At 38.5% G+C, this 25,116-nt stretch overlaps 3 protein-coding genes and 1 long non-coding RNA gene across 6 annotated transcripts; 2 read left to right on the top strand and 2 right to left on the bottom strand.

The window, feature by feature from the left end:
- Positions 1-285: 285 nt before the first annotated feature.
- Positions 286-23,598, bottom strand: LOC132702426 (neuroendocrine convertase 1-like). Its single transcript, XM_060671019.1, has 10 exons — positions 23,446-23,598; positions 2,422-2,532; positions 2,192-2,362; positions 1,992-2,138; positions 1,602-1,940; positions 1,340-1,552; positions 1,187-1,287; positions 922-1,137; positions 567-870; positions 286-509 (listed from the first exon to the last, which is right to left on the bottom strand). The coding sequence occupies exons 1-10, from the start codon at positions 23,596-23,598 to the stop codon at positions 318-320; spliced, it is 1,947 nt and encodes a 648-aa protein (XP_060527002.1). The 3' UTR covers positions 286-317.
- On the top strand, positions 3,639-15,639 carry LOC132701959 (odorant receptor 2a-like). Of its 3 annotated transcripts, none has more exons than XM_060670317.1 (10): positions 3,639-3,693; positions 3,752-3,837; positions 12,248-12,494; positions 13,961-13,997; positions 14,043-14,248; positions 14,298-14,511; positions 14,565-14,664; positions 14,711-14,815; positions 14,867-15,022; positions 15,398-15,639. In XM_060670317.1, the coding sequence occupies exons 1-10, from the start codon at positions 3,687-3,689 to the stop codon at positions 15,464-15,466; spliced, it is 1,227 nt and encodes a 408-aa protein (XP_060526300.1). In that variant the 5' UTR covers positions 3,639-3,686; the 3' UTR covers positions 15,467-15,639. The 3 variants fall into 3 exon arrangements, with proteins under 3 accessions (XP_060526300.1, XP_060526301.1, XP_060526299.1); XM_060670318.1 differs by having other exon boundaries at positions 14,070-14,248; positions 15,398-15,638; XM_060670316.1 differs by having other exon boundaries at positions 13,961-14,248; positions 15,398-15,638.
- LOC132701960 (RNA-binding protein squid-like) lies at positions 8,516-10,315 on the top strand. Its single transcript, XM_060670319.1, has 2 exons — positions 8,516-9,460; positions 9,525-10,315. Exons 1-2 carry the CDS (start codon positions 8,852-8,854, stop codon positions 9,744-9,746), a joined length of 831 nt encoding a protein of 276 aa, XP_060526302.1. The 5' UTR covers positions 8,516-8,851; the 3' UTR covers positions 9,747-10,315.
- On the bottom strand, positions 11,500-12,513 carry LOC132701961 (uncharacterized). Its single transcript, XR_009618839.1, has 3 exons — positions 12,499-12,513; positions 12,216-12,403; positions 11,500-12,131 (listed from the first exon to the last, which is right to left on the bottom strand). It is a non-coding gene; the product is annotated as an uncharacterized LOC132701961 (long non-coding RNA).
- Positions 23,599-25,116: the final 1,518 nt, after the last annotated feature.

The raw sequence follows: 25,116 nt of genomic DNA, 5'->3' as shown, positions 1-25,116 counted from the left end.
GATTAAAAGGTGATACCAGTTATAAATTTTTCTGTTCGATTTCACTCGTAAATAATCACGAACACGTTTGACACGCATCGCCATTTTAAAAGTTTTTGTTTGGAACGCGGCAACTTTGACGAGTCGGGCACGAACCGGCAACGTTGCGGAGTCAAGGCGAGGCGACATCTAGCCGAACAAACGGAACGAATGTTGAGAGGGAAACGCCCGAATTTCTAAATCGCTCGAAACACATGCAGATGGCGGCCCGAGACCAGCGCCGTACTCAGCCGTTGTAAGGGGTTATCAATTTTGCCGTTTATTGATTACTATACATTTTATTTTAGATAATTCTCGTAAATATTGTCGTAAAATTTCGTCTTGAACGCGTCGCCCACCCTATTGTGGATTCTATTGTAGTTGAGATTGTAATCTCTGGGTCCGTTGTACATGTGTGCCGGTGGTTCTTTGGTACCGTGGAGGATAAGGATGGTTCGACCTATTTCGCCGACGTTATCTTCTGGGCCGATCTGCAAAAATTTTAAATAAAAGAGCACGACACTATCGTTACGATATGGTTACATTACGGAGTCTGTAACAAGTAGGGTCCAAAGTCCAGCCGCTAGTTCACCCCAAGTCATTACGGACATAAACGTCCAATTGGTAAACCCCCTGGTACTAATGTCGTACTGTCTCGGCGTAAGTAACTCCACTGTAGTGCCAGCCGGCGAGGTCAAAGCCACTTGCAACGCTCCCCTGATCGAATAGCTAATGGTCGTTCTAAGCTCTACATGCTCGAGGAACCACACTTCCGCGTCGGTACCTTTACAGGCGGAGGTTTCGATATAAATCGCAACGGGTCGATTGTACGATATCGTTCTATTCTCGCTTCTGAAAAAAAACTCCTTTAAAGTGCACTCTTTGACCTCTCCAACCGCCCACCTTTCGATCTCCACTGAGCAACTAGCCTTGGGTGGCACCGTCGTCCAATTGACTGCCGCCGAAACCAGACCAGCGGCATTCATGAGTCCGAATCCAAATTTAGTACTAAACCAAAGACCTGCGGCGTTCTTTTTCCATCCTGGATTGTCAGCAACCGGAGCTAACTCAGAAGTCCAGACGATCAGATGCTGGACATCCCTCCAAGTCAACGACGGACTGCAACGTTAACGTTTCGCTTCGAACGTCACCAGTAAGGAGTACTTACTTGACCTCCAGAGCAAGAGCAATAATACCAGCAGCCAAGGGTGCAGAAGCGGATGTCCCCGTGTGCTTGATAGTACACTCGTTGTTCAAGTCGGTAGTCGCCTGAAAATCGATTACGTCAAATCGATAAAAAGCCGTTCCAAAACGTACTTACTATCATCTGGTCCTTGTAAGCCCCCGAAGAGTAAGTGACCGCCAGCGTTGAGGCGCAAGCCTCCCCGTACCAAGGAAATGCCCCTTTCTGAGAGGCGCTGCCTATGGAGATGGTGTAGATACTAGCCAAGTACCCGTCGCAGTTGCAGTTGTCGTGTTTATTGCCTCCGTTACCGCTAGCCCACACGTAAATGGAGCCTCTACCGCTTCTACCCTAGAAAAAAACCATTTCATTTCTACCATGGCCTGTAAGACCACCGTACTTCTCTGATTCCTCGCTCTATGGCCTCCCTCGCTAATCTCCCGGGACCGTCTACGGTTTTGCCGTCGTCGTTGGGGCCCCACGACGCGCTGTAGATGTCTACCAGATGCTGTGCGTAAGAAAGAGCTGTTCCTTCGATCCTGTCAGTGACCAGGCCGTCCAACATCTTGACTCCGCCTATTTTCGCGTCGAAAGCGATCCCTACGCCGCACTTCTTGTTGTTGGCCGCCATGGCGACTTCGCCTGCGCACCTGGTGCCGTGGCTGTTGGAGTTGCTCGCTTCATATCTTGGCAGAGGATCGTTGTCGCCTTCGTTGCAGTCGTAGCTTATCAACGGATCCTGCAAAACGACTGTTGGGCTCGCGCTAAAAGCAAAATTTAGGCCTCTTACATAATTCGCTCGTAGATCTTCGTGGGTGTACTCGATGCCGTCGTCCAAGATGCTGATTCTCACCCCTTTACCGGAGATACCGGCCCTGTATACCGGCAACACGTTCAGATCCAATTTAGGCAAGTCCAATCTTGTTCTGGTGTCTTTCTACAACCCGTAGGTCGGTACCCAGAGCGAGAAACAGCGCGGGGATAGCTTACCAAGTACCACTGACTGCTCCACAGCTCGTCGTTGAACGTTTTGTCCACATTGGTCCATCTTCTAGGTCGATTTAGACGTTTGGATCTTTGCTGTGGGACGTCCGACTGATCGACTGTGGTAAAATCTCGTTTTTGGCGTTGCTTCGAGTGCTGTTCCTCCACCCAGGTCACCTGGAGGCAAGGAAATTGAGTTTTTCGGACTATGGAACGCTGAGGTCGGTAGAACATACTCGTTGATCGTCATCCAACCTGGTTCTAGCGGAGCCCCTCTTTTGGTGGTTGGGAAAAAAGGTCTCGTTGTCGATAGAGATCAGTAAGTATGTATTAGTAAAGCCGAGTACCTGAAAAATGTTTTAGCGGTAAAGAGAGGCTTGTAGGCAGAATTCTTGGGGGGTTGAGATTTCATATAAAATAAATGTTGCTAACATACGTACTACCCTTTTATTCTCAAAATTTGTGAAAAGTATCCTTGGTGATCCAGAACATGCTCAATTTTTAACAAGGATATAAAAATATAATTAATAATTACTTTGACACCAGGTAACTTTAATTTTTTCTTCTTAGAGATCCATTAGGTCAGTTAGAATCAAATTTAGACTGGATTGTGATCGGCTATAAGTTGATATTACCTAGTCTGATCCGTTCTAATAAATTGAAAAAAAAAATCCCATTTTGAGTGGAAATCGAGTAGAAAAAGTGGTGTTACATTCGTTTTCTCCGTTTTTATGGATAAATAGTATATTATGCAACAAGTGCGGTAAACGGCACTTGATTCACGAGTCTATTTGACACGAGCGGAGCGAGTGTTTAATTAACGAGTGACTTAAAAAGTTTATCGAACGTGTTGCATACTATACTTTTTCTACGACCGTTACTTTTTGGGTACATTTTCGCAAAACAACACGAATACGTTCAATGACATGACCGTCACAATTGATAAAATTCAAAGCGTGGGAAATACATATCTCCGAAAACATCTGATTGCTCCCAAACACTTGCGGTAAAATCCCGGAAATGTCCGAAGTGGCTCGGATCCGTGGGAAACGAAACTGACGTGGTAAATTGACGCTTCCCGCACCCTAGATCGGTGTGTAATTAGGTATTTTACGGACGGGAGTAGAAAAAATCATTTTTGGAACTACTGTTAGACCAAGAAAGATTTTAATTTGATATCTGCTGGTTTAATGTTTTTTGCAATAGCAGATTTTTCAATCGTCATTAATACCTCCAGTTTCCAGAGAATCTGAAATAGTCACACTCTAAGCGAGTTGTGTGAGAATAAACAAACTGATGGTTCCCAAATGAAAGATGCAGGTTTTAATTGAACCTTAGACGGAACGGCATCGTTTTAATTGTTACCCGGTCCCCTATAATTACCCCCCAATAAAACAGGGTCATTATACAAACAATATCTCCGCTATTCAATCCAAGAAAATGCAAATTGCACCGATATCGTGGAAGTACCTAGACAGGGTGACTTTGACCGTGGACAAAAATGACAGGTACGGATTTTCGTAAATGCAGAAAGGTTTCGAGATTGCAGCTTTCTCTTATTCGTAGTCGATTACCCGGATGAATTTTTCATTGCGGTCAAATTGTGTTCGACGTTCGTAGGCCTGGGGTTACCCTCCCGAAACCCGAACGAGGTAAGTCTCGATTGGAGTTTTTTCCGTCACCCCCACATGCGGAAAAGTGGACGCCACGCGTCAGGAGACCAGAGGTTGGAGCTGGTATATTTTTTTCCGTACGCGCCGCACGTGAGGGGCACATGGGCGGGGCAATAGTTTTTTTTTATCCGGGAAAAACAACCGGTTTCTTACGTATTCCTTTGCAAGGGTCTCTTGAAGTTTTTTAGGAAAAAAACTGATCAGTAAATTCTACCTATGATACATAAAAAAATTCTCTAGCAGCTTAACTGAATATAGGGCTTGTTGAATGGTTGGTGGTGGTCCCATATCAACTTCTTCATCTTTTTCTTCCTCTTGGTGCTCTTCCTCACGCTTCCTTGCTTCCTCTGTCAAGTCTGCTGTTGTAGGCAAATCCTGATCTATCACCATAAAATCTTGCGACTCCTCACTTGTAAACGCAATTGTTGTTTGAAACTGTTTTATCTACTCGCTTAGTGACTGATCATCTTCCAAGTCCTGTTCGCATCCTGTCTCGGTAATAAGTCCTGCATGACGATAGGAGTGTAGAATTGTTTCTGCTGTCACCTCTTTCCAAGCTTTACTAATTAAGCTGAACGCATCTATTGAACTGAGCCGGCTTTTACTTGATGAAAATCCATTTATCAAAATAAATAAGAACTAAAAGTTTGTTTCGAAACAATTGTCATGTCAAAATATATAATTTCGTGAAAATCTCAACTTTTAGTTCTTATTTATATCATAATTAGTGTTATCATCCCCCACACCACAATTCCATAAATTAACACAGCATTTTGCAAAATATAATGATATGACCTTCGACTTTGTTCGTTCTTTTGCGAAAACATCAACGTCAATTTTGGATCGACTTCATCGCACAGTGCTCATTTGCTTGCTTCTAAATCTTACATGTGAGGTGCTTTTTTTTCTTTCTTTTCAAATCAAATGTATCACATCGTTTCGTTATGATGAGGTCTGCAGCTGTTTAACACTCCTTGATCGCCGACGCCTTCAAAGAATACACAGTTTCATAAATTAAGGCCGAACTTACTAGTTTGCAAGACATAATGACATGACCAGACCTGAATGTTACAAAATTTTCGGCACGAAACCTATGAAACTCCAAGTCCAACGTCAATCCAGTGAAATTTTACCTTTTGAAAGATATAATGAACTCTCTGTTTCACCTAGGACACGAGTTATGTATTTGTCTACGCCACTGGCGGACACCCTCTATAAATACACATATAGCTGACGTACGAGCGTCGCATATGCGTAAATTTAGATCGAAAATGTATACAATGGCAGCCCCAGACACAACAGCTCGTATCAAACGATGACAGGGGGCTCGTGCGTTAGCGACAGCTGCGAATTTGATACCCGGTGTACCACGATGACGAGACGCAAAAATCACTCCGATTTTTGGTCATTTTTCCACGGCAATTTGGTCTTAATTGAAATTTATTAAATAATGAAGACGATTGATATCGTGCATTTTTTATGCCCACGCGTTTCTTAACGGCCCATATAAAACATTTACCCGGGGGGGTTGAGTACATAAAAAAAGCCATTAAAAACCAATAGACCTCTAATATTTGCCCATTTGACGGCAGAAAATGAACGTCGAAGTACGAAAACGGAGCTCGACGCGGGGCTATCCCCAGAATTTTTTTACAGCCTCGGAAAAGTTCTTGTTTTTCGTGGGCTTGCAACAGTTGCCGAAGGACGTCGCCTTGGTAAGTTGCGTTTTTCTTTTTGCGAAATTTACGAGGATTTCCGAATTATAATAGTGGTAAAGTGGTAAAGTTTTGGAAGGTAGGTGCCGCATACCTCGTAAATATCATCGCTCAAAGAAGAAAACATTTTTTAAAGTACAGTGAAAACTCTGTATTACGCGCAAAATTTGTTGTACTATTGGGCCTCCATACAAAGCTATGTATTAATCCACTCTGTATAACGAATTCCTCACTCTCTACACCGAAAGAAAAAAGGACACGTCAGGTAACAAAGTAAGGAATGTAGGCCGACTTGTAATTAATAGAGTCTCTTACCTTCTCAGAATAATAATAATAATAATAATAATAATAATAATAATAATAATCTAATTACCGAGAACCTGGTCGTCCTAAGTGTTTTTCTCGTAATAAACGATTATGTTAATGCCTTTATCGCGTAGATGATAAAGTTGCTTTAATTCGGGAGATAGAACGGAAAGGAAAGAAAAGTGATGTGGGACGTCGATACGGACTGCATCCACGATTTGAAAGTGCAAAGAAAAAATGATTCAGTTTGCTGAACCATTGGCTAGAGAAGACGTGGCCAAAACCAGCAGTATAAGTAAAGCTTGGAAAGAGGTGACCGCAGAAACAATTCAACACTCCTAGCGTCATGCAGGACTTATTACCGAGACAGAATGCGAACAGGACTTGGAAGATGATCAGCCACTAAGCGGGTGGATAAAGCAGTTTCAAACAACACTTACGTTTACAAGAAAGTGTGAGGAAGAGTACCAAGAGAAAAAAGAAGATGAAGAAGTTAGTCAGGGACGACCGCCAACCATTCAACAAGCCCTATATTCAGTTAAGCTGCTACAGAAATATTTTATGTATCATGGGGAAGATGCCCCTCTCGAAGAAATGGTAAAAATACAAGTCAAAGTACGAAATGCTTAATGGCATACTAAAAAAATTCAAAAGAAAATGACCGACTATTTGAAACATTAAATGTAGTTCTTAAATATGTATATAAAATGTTCCTAAGTAAATGTTAGAAGATGTGTATAAAATAATTAAATATTACACAACACATATGCGTATTGTTATTTTTCAAGTGCCTTATAACGGAAAAAAAAGCAATCAAATTCTTGACTGACTTGACAAAGAAAATACTCCATTCCATATATTGATAATAATACTTTGTTGGTTCTTGGGGTCATTTTACAACGGTCAGATGAGAAGTCGATAAGAATTCAGAATGTTTCAAAAATCATAGCTTTATTTCTAGGGTAAATAAAATGTAAAAGGGGCCTCAACAATCAAGGTGCCCTCAAAAGAAATTATCTTGTTTAAACTTAAATAATTTAAAATAAATAAGAACTAAAAGTTCAGATTTTCACGAAATTATAGTGTTTCGACAACACCGTGTCTTTATCAAATTACATTTATCAAAAGACATTTGATGAAGACGCGGTGTTGTCGAAATAATTGTCATGTGACTATATACAATTTCCTGAAAATATTCAATTCAGTGACGTCATAAAATTACCTAAATAGCAAACCTCAACAGGATTAATAAAGGAATCCAAATTTAGAAGAAATGATTAAAAATGTGTTTTCGATTTTTCACCATTTAACCCGTATTGATAAATAAAATTAGTAACAGTATCATTTTTTTTTTCGCATTGGCGAATCTTTTTTGCTTCCCCCCTAGAAAAGGGCGGGGCGGGGCGCGCGTCGCCAATATCGATCGCGAAATTCGGCGTCGCGGCGCCGACGGCCGCGTCGGTCAGTTTCGAACCGCGAAAATCGACGCCTCGTACCAGGGCCGCATATCGCGACAGGGTATGAACGAATTTTCCCCACACGTGACACGTGACCCGCCCAAAATAGATCAATAAGCGTGGGTCGTCGCAAATAGATCCCCCCCTTTTCCGCACCCCGCCGCACAATGTACAGTGTGTCCCAAAAGACAACCGGCGTCGTTACGGCTCGATCCTATGCTCCTTTTTTGTTATTCTGTTGATATTGGCTTCTGAAGATGGCCCGAGTAATGCTAGAAACGCCCGAGAAGAGAGACTGTAATTGGTCAAATCACGTAAAATTATTTTTTTTTATTTAGGCTTCCTGAAGTAACCACGTATTGATCACGAACAAACTCCAGAACAATAGAGCCTATTTTACCTCTCTCTGGTTATATATTTTTTATTTCATTGAAAATGTTTTAACGTAATTTAGAGCAGAATTCGATTGTGTAGCATTCCAGGGTAATTAGTGTCCATTTTTCTAGTGTTTCTTCTTGTTCTTACTTTCCGATTTTGATTATTGTTTTTTTTTTTAAGCTTTATTGCGGAATTCTTCAATTTTCAAATCAGCTGGGTGATCTAGCAACGTACAACGTACAACAAACGAAAACCTTTAAAGCACCCAATGGGTTTCGATCACTGACGCATTTCCGGTTGTACAATTTGGATCACTGGATAGGGGTTTAAAATTTAAGTTTTGCGCTTCGGCGAAAAATGGGTGGGGGCGGCGACGGACAGCGCGACGTCGGCGGACGCCGATTCCGCGCCGCTAAATCCGACGCCTCATATCAGGCTTCCATACGTTTTGGGGTGTGCGACATTTTAGGCACGTGCCGGCCTTAAAAATAGATCGATTTTTCACACTTGGCGATCCGCGGTTTATTTTTGTCCTAGACGCGGACAAAAACAGTAAATAAAATCTGCTTCGAGTTTATAGCTCGCTTGGAAAAACAATACGAAACAATAGATGGGAAAATGTATAAGTTTTTTCAAGAAAGAATAAGTTTAGTGATAATCTCCATTGCTTTATTTAAGTTTTAGTTTCGATGAACTGAAAATATGTAAATTGTTAATTTCAATCGAAATCAAATCGTCCTTGGTACGATCCTGCGCCTAGCCGAGACACAAACCCATTAAACGGTCGGTAATGATACCCGGATTACAGGTCGCGTCCTTACAACGCCGGCATCTTTCCAAAACCGAGTCATTTCCAGTCGCAATTCCGCGCAGTTAAGTGTCCAAAAAGGCATAAAGCAGTTGGTGGTGTATCCTTTCGGCCTTTCGCTTACCTGATTTGCACAGGAAAGGGTCTCGTCCTTTCCACGTAGCAAAAACGCGGGCAAACCGACAGAGACGGCACTACCCAAGCCACCGGAAAAGTCAGTCTCGCTCACTCGCACGCGTTCTACGCTTTTAGTGACGCTGACGCCAGTCGACAATTCGTCCTCGTGTTAAAGTTCGGTGTTTTTACGGCAAAATCTTGACAAAAACACAATGGATCAAAGCCAAAACGCGCAGAACGGGGGCACCGGTGCGAAACCGGGGCTTGACGAAGACAAAAAACTGTTCGTAGGCGGTCTGACCCTCGAAACGACGGAACAACAGATCCAAGAGTACTTCGGCCAGTATGGCCAAATCGTAAGCGTGACGCTAAAGATGAACCCGCAGACCGGTAAGTCGAAAGGCTTCGCGTTCGTCGTTTTCAATAGTCCGGAAATCGTGGAGAGCGTGCTCCAGGTAAAAGAGCACCAAATTAACAACAAACAAATCGACGTGAAAAAGGCCAAGGCCAAACCCGGCAAAATTTTCGTCGGCGGCATCACGCCTGAACTGACCGACGATGATATCAAAAACTATTTCTCGCAATTCGGCAATATTACCCAAGTTGAGATGCCGTTTGACAAAACGAAGAATCAACGCAAAGGCTTCTGTTTTATCACATTTGATAACGACACTATCGTGAGGGAACTCCTAAAGAAACCGAAACAGACCATCAAGGACAAGGAGGTGGACGTGAAAAAAGCTGCTACGCAACCAAACAACATGATGGGTCGCGGGGGTTGGGGCCGCGGCGGTGGTCGTGGAGGACGCGGCGGGGGCCAGGTAAAAGAATAATTTTTCTGTCTTAACGAGGACTGCTAATTAATTGTTCGTTTGTGTTTTGCAGGGTGGCTGGGGCGGCCAGGGTGGTTGGAACCAGGGCTGGAACGATTATGGCGGCTACGGAAACTATGATAACGGCTATGGCGGGTACGATTACTATGGCGGCGGATATGGGGGCGGTTATGGAATGGATTCGGGTTACGGAGGAGGCTATGGGGCGACACAAAGGGGTGGCGGTCGAGGCAGGGGCGCGCGAGGAGGCGGCCAAAGGCACCAGCCTTACTAGACGCCGGTGTAGTAGAGCGTAGTGTGCAAAAAAGATCGATGTTGTGCAGGGCCGATTTTTTCTTATTAAGGGTGTGTGCGAAATTTTTCAAAAAAAAAAATTAAATTAAAAAAAACGTTCTCCTATCGTGCGCATTGAGCATGTTTGTTCATAGTAAGTTTGTAGGTTAAAACCAAGGTGGACGCGAGTTTTTAACATTGAATCTTCTTCCATTGAGTATTGCGTGATGGAAACCCATACACATATAACACACAGGGGCGCGCGTGACGGGGCGGGGCGCGCCGCCCCCGTCCTCAGGCGCCCCGAATTTTGTATTTACTTTGTAATAGTTTTTAAATGAAAATTTAGTAATAATATTTTTGTACAATAAATTTGGACTTTGTTTCACACCATAGGCTTTTTGTCGTCATATAGTTCGCGGTGGGGGCGCTGGTTTTTTCGAACATGTTCAATCGAAGCACCTTTATAACTAATTTAATAATTAATACTAATTAATAATAATTGAAGATATTTTTTTTTCCATTATACTCTTAAATATAAATAATAAAAAGTCTCTCAAAAAATCTCTACCTCTCTCGTTTTCTTTTTATATTATCGTTTGTTATTGGACACTTCTTATTTTTTTCTTTCTCGATGAAAATAAGCGAGCAGTGAGAAGGTTTTTTCAAACCTCGCATCGATTTTGTTTTCCGATGCGTTTTACCCGTTCGTCAGCGTGGTCGTCCATGTTGATTAGGTAACGAAATTCGCCCGAGTCAAAATGGCGACACGCCATAGAGGAGCCATCGACCTTTTGCCGAAATTCCTTGCGAATTTTTTTATTTGGACCGGGCGAACGAACACCGATTGAAAATTATTTTGACGTAAACAATAAATTAAACGAGGGTTAATTAGAATCGCATTTGAACTAATCTAGTGCGAGCATATTTAACCAGAAAAAAAGGTAAGGTTATTGATTTTCGTTCAACTATCGACCGGATAGTGCGCGCAGTTCAGCTATTAGCCGACAGGCGCCGCCACCGCAACTATCCCCTTTTTAAAGCGATTATTGTAAATGACGGGGTGGGCACTTTATTAGTCGCCTTACCTTTTCTCAGGAACTATTGATTTAAAAAAAATAACAAATTAAATCTTATACATATATGCTGGACGGACATTAGTTTTAAAATTTTAAACGGAACACCCTAAATATTTTGATATTTTTAGAATCCATTCCAAAAATAAAGGTAACTTTTATAAAAACTACTTATTCGAATTTTGTGTTGTTGGTCTTCAATGGAGGGCAGTAATGCATTTTATAAGACTTCATTCTAACGGTCTGCAATGACTTGGTATTTTAAATTATTCAGGGTGTCTTAAATTTCAACTTCAATAAATATTTTTTTTTTAATGAGACGCCCATGTTTTTGATATTTTTCACAAGGCGGGTCAAAATACCTATAATTTGGTATATATATTCCTTAAATCTAATTAATGGTTACCGAAATACTGACAATTAATTATTTTAAAAAAGCATATCATTCTTATTTTTTAATTAATTTTAAGGATTTTTGCAATGAGTCTTTTTTGCATGTAAGGTAATACAGAGATCTATTGGTTTAGGAAATTAAAACGTCATTTTTTATATCGTCAATAATGTAAAATATGTATAATTATGATAGAAGTTTAAAATTTTAAAACAAGTAACAGTAACCAGTAAAAGCAATAGACAACAGTAACTGCACAATTAAAGTAAAAACTAATGTTAAACAAAATAGAAAATGTACAGTAAGTTTTCAACATGTCCGCTATTTTGAATAATGCACATTGTATAAACAACCTTTATATGATTTATAGTATTTAAACCAAATGAGTGTTATTTAGTTAGACTACAGCTTCTCTAATACACCTTTGTAGTTCATTTACTGTAGTGCATCTTTTTTTATATACCATATCTTTAATTGTCACCCAAAAAAAAAATGTCCAGTGGGGTAAGATCTGGACTTCGAGGTGGCCACTAGATGTGTCCATTGCGTCCTATCCAAAGATTGTAATTTTGATTTAAAATATAATAAATAAATAAGTAGCGCACACTGCTGCTACATTAATTGAGCATGTTCGCAAGCCCGTATTTCATTTATGGTTGGGACTATACACACACACCTTCACAGATCATCTAACTTATCATTTTACGTCCAACACCCTTTTCTTATTTTCATCACTCCAGTATTGTGCTTTATCGTTTATCAACAAAATGCATGTCCATTAAAATATTGCAGTAGTGCAATCTTGCGTAGTTCCTGAAGCAGACTTCCAAAATCTAGCTTCTTTACTCGCACAGGAAAAAATCAAAATTTTGCTGTATTGTTTGCGTATTTTACTTACTATCCTTACAGCTGAGAGCACCTATAATAACCAAACAGACCTTAATACCCCCAATTTAATTTCAATAAATATGAATTTTCAATTGCAGGTAAATAATTTTCTAACCTTTGAAAATCCCTTAAATATTCATCTTTCAGATTTTAAGAATCGTCTATGCCCTGTACAAATCGTGCCTGTTCCTTTTGGCTATAATTTTCATGATATGCGAGCTAATAACATTTAGAGAGGCTTTCGGGGACACCCAAATGCTCGTCAGCCAAATCGGAATGATGTTCACCCACGTAGTTGGACTTCTGAAACTCTCAATATTAATTTTGAAGCGGAAACAGATCGAGTTAATCCAGAGGAAACTTCAAAATCGGGAATTTTACTATAAGACCTTAGGTACGTTTTTAGGAATGCACGTATATAGACCGCGCACTGGAATTTTGAATTTCCCAACAAGCCGCTCTTCACACTAGCACCCCTCAATAGAAAAAATATATTACTATTACTATAAATAATTATATGAAACGGCCATTTTCTATAATATAGACATTACAAATCCGTTATCATAACCTCAAAAACTTCATTTGGTGAACTTTTCGCGCTCGTCGGGCCTTCGCATACGTCTTACTTCTCTGCGAACAGGAGAACATAAACGCCAGAAGGAGCACGATGAATGGAAATCATTAAAACCGGTCTAAATTTGGCGGCCTCTAGATGGTGGTAGACAAACGAACTCTGAATTTTATGGAACTATTACTCTCCTTTAAGAGATGGCGCTGGCGTATGGAATAGGTTGGAGTTTTATCTCAAAGTTGGGTTGTGCCTAATAGCATTGGATTCTTTTTACATTCAAGGGGCTTTTTGCAACTAACACATTTATAAATTTCTTCCACACTTAGGAAATACCTTTCGATACTTGGAATTTAGTATTGAAAGTTTTTGCACAGAGAAACCAAACAATAGTCTATTTGGTTCTTCTTTATTAAATAAATTTTTAGCAAAGCGCGGAAACATAATTAAGGATAAAAATAAATTAGCAAAACAACGGCAACGATGACAAAAACAAAGCTGACTTAGTTCCGAGAAAACTAGTTCTATCTTTTTTGTAATTAAGAGATGAATTTGCAAAACAACCTTCATTCAATACCGGCGTCTATGGGGTTCAGCTACCTTTCCACGAGCCGCGCTCGTCCGCCGACTCCGCCGTTCGACTTCATTTCTGAAATCTTGGATCAGGAGAACAGAAACGTGAAGAACCAATTTACCAAATTACAGCGCGCTCTAGTTAGCAGTGTCGAAACTAGGAGCGTAAATTTTATGCTTCGAGCCTTCAGCACGAGATGGTGCTGACTCCGGCGCTTTTGTCATTTGGGTTGCGTAATTCGCAAAATGCTATAAAGGAGTCTGTATAAACTAGAGGGGAATTTATATTTAATTATAATGGGACGTTAAAGATAAGCTACTACACACTTACAGAATTTCCTTCAATATAATTTAATTAAAGCAGGTGATTTTTGAAATAGAAACATCCTTAACAAATTGGATAACCAAGAAACGGCGTCTACTGTAACCAGAACCACAATTCCATGTAAGAAAAAACAATAAAATTATTTAAAACACCCGTTTACATAAAGAGAATTCAAAAATCACATGATTTCCCGCTTAGCTAGCGTTCAGCCTCGCCATTCGAATTCATTTTCGATGCTCCCGATAGGGAAAATATGTAAGCGAGAATGTATTGAAAATTGACACTATTAGCGGCTTTGAGGGGCGGCGGCGCCTCGTCGAACACCTTAACCGTTCGTCGTTGCGTGTGTTGCCTATCTAGAGGGGCGCATTTATTAAAAAGTAATGCGTTTCAGGTAACTTCCAACCCGGTTCGAAGATGAGACGAGAAAGGTACCTGTCAATTTTTATTTCTTCGTTCATATTCGTGCTATATAGTTTCGTTGGCATATCGGCTCACATCAGCACGTATCTGATCGTCCGCAAGAACGCTGTCGACGATCAGTTTATCGCAAACGTCACCTGCGAGTCTCTCCTTCCATATTACTATTACTATCCGTTCGACATGAGCACCGTGACGGGGTGTTACTACTCGCTGACGTACATGGACATCTGCCTCGACATATTCGCTTGGTACATCGCTAGTAAGTGCTGCGCACTAGGGGATTTTACGTGCGACCTCGGGAGTTTCAGCGTCGGATATGTTATTCGTCGGTTCGCTTCATCTTCTAAAAACGCAGCTGGACATTTTGGGAGAAGCGATAATCAATATCAGAAGGCGGTGCTTGGACGCGCTCGGGATGCGCACCAGTTTTGAAATCTTCAAAGACGAGTGGCACCCTGACCTCGAGAACACCATGTACAACGAGCTAACGCACTGCACGAAGCACCTGATGACGCTGTTGGAGTAAGTGGTCGAAATTCCGGCGGATGCGCTGGGTGACAATTTTTTTTTCGCAGCGTGCGTAACGACGTCGAAGAGATCTTCACGTTTGTCACGTTGGCTCAGACGATCGCTTCGTTGTTGATATTCGCGTCATGCCTTTACGTCGCCGCTAGGGTAGTGTCCCCTTGCGCAATTTTTCACTACTAATTTTTTTTTTAAGGTGCCGATGACGTCGCCCAACTTTTTCTCTCAGCTCGAGTATTTCTGCGCCGTCCTGATACAGTTTTCTATTTACTGCTGGTTCGGTAACCAAATCACCAGAGCGGTGAGCGTAGCATAGCACCGTGGCTTTCACGCCGTAGGTTTTTATTTTCAGAGCGAGTCGATCACGAGCGCCCTCTACTCGGCCAATTGGTTCGGCAGCAGTCGGAGGTTCAAAAAATCGATGGTTTTGACGATGACGCGGATGCAGCGTCCTCTGTATCTGTCGATCGGCAAGTTTACTCCGCTCGCGTTGTCCACCCTGCTCGGGGTAAGTTCCGGTTTAAAAAGTAATATGAAATGTGCCTACTTTCAATCATTCGGTTCGATACATAGACGAGTGCTTTTTCTTTGTGGACCACAATATTATTACGGTTTACCTTAATCTTACGTTGGTATTGCAATGGAGGCTTTTGATTTTCCCCCATTTCTCAAAATTCGTTTCATTTCAAATCATTTCTTCCTTGTGGTCTGTGATCGTGTGTTTTTGACATTTCGTAGTCACTATTGTTCAAATAAGGGTAAACAAAAGAGGATACTGCAAGCGAAGATTTCAATTCTAAATAATTACAAAGGTTAATGATCTCGTATATGTGTGACGTACTACGGCCCACTTACTTTGGTTTGTGTTTTTTTGAAATTTCAGGTTGTCAGGGGTTCGTTCTCATATTTCACGGTGTTTCAATCGGTCGGAGACGTGGAACAGTTGGAATAGAAGCCTGAGCCGTTAACGTAGTCGATTCGTAGAAGTTAAATAAATAAAAGTAAAAAAAAATTCGATCGCCAATTAGTAGTTTCTTTCTTTCTTCGGAAACAGAGAAACCTTTTGACCCAATTAACGTCGACAAAGGTCTGTTTTTCAGCGGAAACGAGTTCTAATTGGGATTTTCGTGGAAAACCGGGGACGCGATAATTAAAGTCGGGATTGGACGATATCTGTTTTAAAATCCGCACGTTCAAATTGGGGTTGGAAAAAATAGGGGGACAGGATTCCTCCGCATAGATACCGTTCCGTCACAATCCACGCGTTTATGAATGATAAATTATTTTTATTATACTACCGCCGATAAGATAAGCCGGCGAGTGTCCCATATGGCAAACAATAAATTGATTTTACCGATGCTTGTCGAATTAATGAAGCGCCCAGAAAGAGTCTTCCACGGGGGCTTGACGGCAGCAAATATCCCGTAGGTGTACGGTGTTCGAAAATGCTAGTCTTTCACGTAAAATAAAAACATGGTATACAGGGTAAATAAAAACTAAAAGTTCAGATTTTCACGAAATTATATATATTCACATGACAATTGTTTCGACAACATCGTGTCTTTATCGAATGTAATATTTATTTACAAACTACCTGCTACTATATATACCGAAAAATGACAATAAAACCTTAATTAATGTTGTAATTGATCGTTAAGCAATACATTTGAATGTCTCCTGAAAGGATCCTGCCTATCACCGCTCCTCTTTAATTGTTTTATTAACGACCTTCCTCAGGATAATACAGATGCATTATTTGTACTGTATGCAGATGACACAAGCATTTTAGTTACAGATAAAAACAGAGCTAATTTAAAAGGGGCCGCAGAACCAAAGGTCACGAGGGTGATTGAATGGTGTCGCGATAACGGACTACAATTAAATAAATCTAAGTCAATAGCTATGGAAATAGTCACAAAAAATACTCGCGTTGATTCCAGTATTCTTCTCCAATTAGAGGGACGTTCTATAGAAAACGTGGAGGCTACTAAGTTTCTCGGTCTGCACATTGACAACAAACTTACATGGTATCATCACATCGACAACATTAAGCTCCTGCTCATACTTAATCCAAAATATTCGAGATACGGTATCCATTGACGTTTTAAGGCTGGTGTACTACGGGCTGTTCCAATCAGTGATAGGTTACGGTATAATCTATTGGGGTCTAGCCACTGGACTAGACTGCATATCGGGCAACAAAACCCAAGGTATTTTGGCTTGAAAGTATATAACAGAGTTTTAAATTTCAATAAATGCTTCGAACTGATAGTTTATCTGTGTTTAAGAAAAGAATTAAGACCTTTTTAACTGATAGGTGTCTCTACTTAGTTGATGATTTTTTTTAAATGTATTGTTTAAATACTGTATTTTAATGTGATATAACGTGCTTAATATACCCATATATGTGTTACATGTAGTATCGAAAAGCGAAATAAATATCTATCTATCTCATTTTGTTAATCTCCATGGCTTCCAATAAATTTAATTTTCTACTTTTTGTGGTGGTATAAAATATCGCAATTGTCGTCAGAAATGTGTTTTTCTGTGTTTATGTGTGTAACATAATTAAAATCTAGGCTATTGTTTTTAAACGCTCTTTTATGTTTTATGCGTTTCTTGAAGGATCTACCTGTTTGTCCAATATAAATTTTATACTGTTGTCTGGATTTGTTTTTTATTTATAATTTTGTTGTTCAGTGCAATTTGTTTAATGATATTAAGTTCTTTGTTGTAATTTTCTGTTGAGGGTGGCGTATTAAGAAGTCTGTGTATAAAAAAGTGAGATGTAGGCATTTTGTGTGTATAAGGGTGATTTGAGCTGTTATATATAACTGTGTCTGTGTGCGAAGATTTATGGTAAATGGAAAAAATCTATATTTGTTTTGCGTTTTCGTAATAGTTAAGTCTAAAAAATTAGTTATCCTGTTCAATCTCGATAGTGAATTTTATACGGTTGCGTAATGAGTTAATGTAATGGGTTAACCTGTTTCCGAGTGAGGGTGAAATCTGCAAAATCTATCACATCGGTAGGTGGAATACTCGGAAATAAGTTTTGTACATCAAAAGGCAATAGTGTTGCGTTAGAAAGGATTTTGATATCTTTAATTTTGTTGATTAATTTAAAAGAATTTTTTATTGCAAATTTTGGTTTAAAATATGTGTGGAACTTTAAAACATTTTAATTAATTTTGTTGATAGTTTAACTGCTGGAGCTGTTGCGACACTCTCAACAGAAAATTACAACAAATAACTTCATATCATTAAAGAAATTACACTGAACAGCGGCTACAATCCGTCCATTATAGGTAAAATTATAAATAAAAAACAAATCCAGACAAGAGTAAACTCTATTATTTATATAGGAGTACCCAGTAAAAAAGTTTCAAAACATTTGTCAAAATGTGGTTTAAAAATAGCTTTCAGGACTAACAACACAGTAGGAAAATGTTTAAATAACAATAAAACGAAATGTCCAAAATCAGGCGTCTACAGGTTGAAATGCGGATCTTGTCCTAAAATTTATATTGGACAAACAGGTAGATCCTTCAAGAAACGCATTAACGAACATAAAAGAGGGTTTAAAAGCAATAGTCTAGATTCTAATTATGCTACACACCTAAACACAGAAAAATATATTTTTGACGATAATTTTGATATTTTACATAGAGGCACAAAAAGTAGAAAATTAAATTTTTGAAATGTACTGCTTAGGGATCAATTAGATTTAAATTTTTGATATTGATTTGATAAAGACACGGTGTTGTCGAAACAATTGTCATGTCATAATATATAATTTCGTGAAAATCTGAACTTTTAGTTCTTATTCATTTTGTTAAATGGATTTTCATCAAGTAAAAGCCACCGCAGTTCTAGTATACAGTGTAATAAATGCAGTACTAGAATAAACGATAGCGCTTTAAGAAACAACTGTTTGCAAATTGATGCGCACACTCTGTATAGATATAAAACGTTTTGTTTCATTTTCAATTTAATTAAAAATTGTGCAATAATTTAATATTTTTTATTAATTATTACATAATTTAATTATTTTGCGGATGTTCGTTTATAACGTCGCAGTCGCAACAAATTATAAATACAAAATTCTTCTCTTGAAATTTTTAAATTTATTTATTTACACTTTGCATTTTCTATAATGTAGTTTATAAATTACGCGTTTCGACTTGCGAGAAATGTTTGGAATATAATTTTATCCGTTTAGTTAACTCGTGCTTAAGGCTTAAATTAATTTTCGGTTTAAGTTAACTGATGCCTCGTTTCATTTGAATGTGGTTTTTATACGTTTAGTTTCAAATAAGCGTTACCGTTAACATTATTATTATTTACATGTTTGGCTAACTTCATTAATGTTTCATTTTAACTCCTAAACCCTAATAATTTTGAAGTATTTTTGGTAAACGTTTTAAAGCTAGGAAATTTGTTTATTTATCTATTGGGAACACTGGAATCAGCCTTTTAAAGAAAAATGGACAGGAAGGTAAATTTCTAGGATATTGTCTTTTTTCTTCTTCTCATTCCTTATCCGTTTCGGATGTTGGAGATCATCATCGTTATTCCAACTTTATTGGCAGCATGAATAGCTCGGTGGAGGTATAATACGATCAAAAATATAGTGCATTTGTTGCTTTGACGTTTAAAGTATTTTACAGTACCCTTAACCTCAGACGTTCGCAGTGCCGTGGTAAAACCATCCCAGAAATGTTTATTCTGAATCAACGAATGAATGAATATTTCTAGAAATAATTTTCTATAAATAGAAGCGTTTATTTTAATATCATTCTTGATTCTCGAACTTTGACCCTGCGATGCTGTTTTCAGGGAAAAGATAAATACCTGTCTCTATTTATCTTACAGTTAAGTTTGAAAATAATCATTTTTGTCTTATGTGCCTGTCGAGTAACAACATTCTTCTTCTAGCATTTTTGTGTCGTCTACATACTTCTTCGATTTGTAAACAATACTCTGTAAGACAAATACTGACAGCCTTAAAAATTAGTTGTGCCAAAGAGTCGTTGCGTACTTTTTTGAAGAAAACGGATTTTCAGTTCCAAGCAATTAGTAAACTGAAGTGCCAATGGAATATCAAAGAATTTCGAAATGCAGGGCGGATTATTTAAATACAATTAAACAATTTCGAGAGCAAAATACTCCAATGGTCTATTTAGACGGAATGTTGTTCGACATTCACTACACAGTATAAAAAGGATCGTGTGAAAACGCATAATAATTCTCCATGCTGGGTCCAAAAATGGTTGGGTGGAAGATGCCTTATTTTAGTCTGCCATGAACCGGCTAAATTTTTGTTAATGTTGTTTTGCATCTAAAATTTTTTTGTTTTTAAATTTTTGACCGTCTTTCCTTCTTTCCTTCCAAATATTACTATAATTTATGTAGTCAAATTCATTATACATCTCTTAAATTATTACCAAAGGCATCTGTGGAAATAATGGTATGTTGTTTTCTACCTAAAATTAGTTTTTGACTATTTCTTAGTAAAATCAATTATTGAAAAGGACCCCGACCATAATTTCTTTGAATGGCGAACACCCTATACATGAAAAGCGGACCGATGTTTATACGATTTTTTTTAAATCACTGTGAAATATCAGACTCTTTTGAAAAACACCCTGTATAAAAAAATAAGCTAATAAATTTTATTGACTAGGCATTTAAAATTTCGCTCCTTTTTAGCAGCCTGTGGGGTACACGAGATATCTAAGAATTTCCGCGATCGAACCTCGGCGGCCATCTTTTTGCGATTTTTGACAGCTTCTTGGACATCGCTATGGAACACGATAGGTTTTCGAAATTTGAATCTATCGAATTGATATTTTGCATACGTATAGAGCTTACCTCCCTTACGAAACCTATTCAAATTGGAGGGGCTGGGAGGTCGGGATGTATTTTTAAAAAAATTAAAAATCGCGTTTGCGGAGGTCCAAGACAAAAAAACACTTCTAGGAAACCGTTTACAAGATCGACAAAATTCTTCAACGAAAAGAAGATACCGCTCTATAAAGTCGTATTCTTGATAATTTTTAATAATTTTTAAAGACTGTGCTTAAGTTGTCAGTTTCTTCTACATGACGATATAGCCCGCATAAACAGCTAAATCATTGGTATTTAAGATATTCACCTGTTATACAGGGTGTTCAAGATATACTGTTGAAACAGGGTTCATTTAAATCTCGCGAAGTATTTTTTTTAAACATTTTGAATTTTTTTCTGGCTTCCAGAAAAAAATTGCTTTCTCCAAAACTATTTTTCTATTATATTCACGGTTGTTCAATTCTAGACAAAAAGCTAAAAGAAACTGAAAATTGTCCTTTTCGGAATTAAATTAAATTCTGAAAAATGGGACCCCCATTATTGAAAATTGGCGATAACTAAAGGACTGTGTTTCAGATATCAGCTTTTTTTACACAACAAAAACTTTTGTATTTAAAGTTTTCACCTACTGTACAGGGTGTTCGCGATATTCCGTGCAATATTAGAAAACGTAATAGGTGCCCTAAATTTGTAATTACCGACTTCAAATTTGGCAAAGAGATAGAAGTCCACACTTACATTTAAGATGATGAAACTGGGCCCCATTCAATATCGACAAGTATTTTTTAAAGAGATTTGAAAACATTTTGGAGAGATTTTGGCTTTCAAAAGAAAATTATTTTCTCTAAATCTGAAACATTATCGAACCAAAAAGTGCGCAAGATCCAGCACGATAACTTTTAATTTTGGCACTTGTTTATTATATTCAGGGGTTTTCAATTATCGATCAAAATCTAAAAGACTGTGAAAATTGTTCCTTTCGTCATTATATTATTAGCCGTAAATCAAAATTCGTGAAAAATATTTGTATTTGGTTTATACAGCAATGAAGGCCGCATCAGGAGCTATAATTTTTGTATTTACTGTTTTCGTCTATCGAACATGGTTAAAAAAATAATAAAACATGGAATTATTTGGTTTAAACAGTATCACAACTTGGATGGAAAGAGAGTTTCAGGCTTCGTCTGTCATACAGGGTGCGCGAAATATTTTAAAAAAAAGTCTATGGAAATCGCTATTATTTATACAAATTTTTGTTATTCCAAAGTTTGCCGTAACTTTCAAGTTCGACGAGATGTGAAAGACACATTATACAGGATGCAGGCACAATAAAATTACATCGATTTTGCGAAAGTTCCATAGTGGTCCGCAGGAGTACGATAGAAAAACAATGCGTCTCTTTCCGACAAGAAACCGCAATACGGCTTCTTTTTGAAAATAAAAAGCTGCTTGGCGCTACGCGCTACTAACTTATCCTGCCTTGTTACTTTGTAAAAATCGATTATTTTCCAAAGCATACGCTCCTCACTAAACTCCAGATCTGGGCAACGGTTAGTCCTAGGGGACCGCCATTGGTACATAACGAATTCGGGCAGAAAAAAAAATTTTTTTGTCTGTCCGTTCTCTGTAGACCGAGCCCACTTATGGCCATAACTTTCAAATGGATTACGGTAAGGGGTTGAAATTTGACTCTTTTTTTACCGTGCACGATTCGTACAATATATGTAAAAATGACCGCGATCGGACCTTGGCGTCCATTTTTTTTTCGATTTTTGACTCTTTTTTGTGTTCGAAATTTGAATCTATCGATTTGAAATTTTGCGATAGTATAGAGCCTGAGCCCGTGACGAAACATATTGAAATTGATCGGTTAATAGGAAGTATTTTTTAAAATTCCAAAACTAATTTTTTTTCAAAAACCAAAAAGTGACTATTTCTCGAAAATCGTTCATCGGATCCAAAAAATTCTTGAACGAGAAGACGCGGAATATTGACGCCCATATTCTTGACAATTTTCTGAAAATATACAGGGTGCGCTGGTATTACCGAAAATCTGAAAATTTTGTACAGGGTGTTCGAGATATAACGTGTTATGCTGAAAAACGCAGCAAGTGCCCGGAACTTGCAGCAATTGACTTCACATTGCGCACGTTGGTAGAAGTACACCCTTGCATGCAAATTATAAAAGCTAGGTGCAATTGGGCATCGCCAAATATTTTTTACAATTTTTTTTGGGCTGTTTAAAAAAATTCATATCTGGAAAACTATTAAACCGATCTGCAAAACCGTAAAACGCGGAATGTCAAAGACTGCAACTCTTATTTCAGGTATTTTTTCGACTATGTACAGGGTTTGTCAATTGCGAACAAAAATCTAAAAGTCCATGAAAATTGTTTTTTTCTGTAATAAATTATTAACCGTAAATCAAAATTCGTGAAAAATATGGACAATTGGTTTAAACACTGTTAGAGGGCACATCGAGAGCTACAATTTTTGTATTTACGGTTTTCGCGATGTCATTGAATATTACGGCGTACTGCATGGTTTCAGAAAACAAGTCTTTTTTCGAAAACTGTTTATCCTATTAAAAAAAATCATATACAGAGAAACGTGGGACATCTAGGGCTATAACTTTTACTTTGGGAATTTTTTGGATTATGTACAGGGTGTGTCGATTATGGGTAAAAAACAAAAAGATCCTGAAAATTGGCTTAATTATTTGCCGTTAATAACAAACTATGAAATAGTCTCGAAAATTATGTCGAGAGGGAGTTTCAGGTTTCGACTATTATACAGGGTGCGCGAGATATTTGAAAAAATATCATTTGAAATCGCTAATATTTGTGCAAAACTTTATACAGGGTGCATGCACAAAAAAGTTACATCGATTTTGCGAAAGTTCCATAGTGGTCCGCTGGAGCACGATAGAATAAAAATGTCTCCCTTTGTTACAAGAAACTTCGAAGTGGTTTCTTTTCAAAATAAAAAGCTACGTTTAATTTACTTATTTGTATTTCATTTTATTAGAAAAAAAAAATCAATTAATTAATCGAAATTATTAATTAATTAACTCAAACTCACCGGTCCCCTGAACGCGTGTCCCGTTTCCGCGGCTATCAGCTCCGCTACGAGGGGCCCTCCCTCCACCCTCACGACGAGTTCCCCCGCATCGCACCCCCGCCCCACCGCTAGGAACAACAGGCACAACGTTTCGACGATTTTCGCGCTCATCATCGTTTCTTGCCTCAAACGGTTGCGTCAATTAGGTGAGAGTGACTTTTCAGCCGCCGGTCTGAAACTGAAAATCGGCGCTTCGAAGTTGGCTGTGGCGATGGCGGTGGGGAGGGGGGCTAAAGGATTCGCCCGCATGGAACAATCATTGTAAAATTGATTCATACGCAAGCCGACGTCGAATATAACTTAGTCGGTGTGTTGTTCGGTTTTATCGAATGAGGTGAGGATAATTTGATGACAGCGACGACCTTCTTCTAGATTCGCTTCGTGCGAAAACGCCCGATCAAACAGTCGAAGAAAGCAATTAAATTTGTATTCACGACATCGGATTACTCCGGTTCCGGACCTCCCACAGATTGGTATTTATTGTCCTGCGAAGCCGCGTCAGCCATCAAGATACGAACACTAATGGAACTAAAGGGATTAGAATGGGATTATCGGGCTTTATCTGACAGAGGCGGTCCGCCTGAATATCGATGAGAAAAAAACCCTTCTTCCCGTACCACGTACCGCGTAATCGCACCGATATCAATTAATTTGCTGATCAACGCAATTCGAGCACCATTCGACACGTATTAAGTTGATTTTTTTTAATTGATTGGTCAACTAATAAGTTCCTTGCGGAAGAACTAATCCATTTTTATCTTTACATGAATAAATGATTTTGCGATTATATCATTTTATATTCGCAACAACATATCAACTGAGCCCTCTATATTGGGAACGATCACAGCTAATCAATAACCTCAAAACTTGCAATGTAGTAAAATCAACTCTCATGATTAGATAAGTAGTTTACTAGCGTTTAGCGTGAATTATTGATTTTCAACCACAGTAATACCTTACTGCTAAATTCTTGCTTGATTAAATCATGTTCCATCTACAATAGTAATTGAACTTAGTTATGATCAATCAACCTTTCACAGAACTTGCACTATACATAGTAAATTCAACTCAAATGGTCAGCTAATTGTTACTTGAATGATTAAACTTATCAACTTAACTCTTGATTGTGGGATTGATCATATACAATCAATTAACATAGAACTCTCCTTCAAGTTAGTAGTTTATATACTAAATTAAATTAAATTTAGCTAGTGTAATTATTACTATTCAATCAATTGATTTCCTACCACATATTGCCTAATTAATTAATCTCATATGGGATAATTGATTTCTGAATTAAATCATTTTCCACTACAGCTTATCGATATTGGTTACGATCGTAAGTGATCAATGAAACTCAAGCAAAATTTGAAGTATATGAAAATCAACTACGTTAGTCAGGTAATTATTGTTTGTATGATGAATTACAAAGAACTTGTACTTTATCACGAGAAACTTTACCTAGATTATTTGTACTTGAACGGTTGATGGTGAAAAATCGTTATCAGCTAAACGTTCAATATCAATTAATGCTACGCGGAACTTACACCCAAACCATTAATTCCTATGGTGGCCCATTCTTCAAAATGGAGTTGTAAGATCAAAATTTAGAAAAAAGCAACCACACACGTG

Source organism: Cylas formicarius, unplaced genomic scaffold (genome assembly GCF_029955315.1).
Source record: "Cylas formicarius isolate icCylForm1 unplaced genomic scaffold, icCylForm1.1 PGA_scaffold_5__7_contigs__length_24384050, whole genome shotgun sequence".
Lineage (NCBI taxonomy): Eukaryota > Metazoa > Arthropoda > Insecta > Coleoptera > Brentidae > Cylas > Cylas formicarius.
Note: the sequence above shows the minus strand (reverse complement) of the source record. Positions and strands in the feature narration are given on the sequence as shown.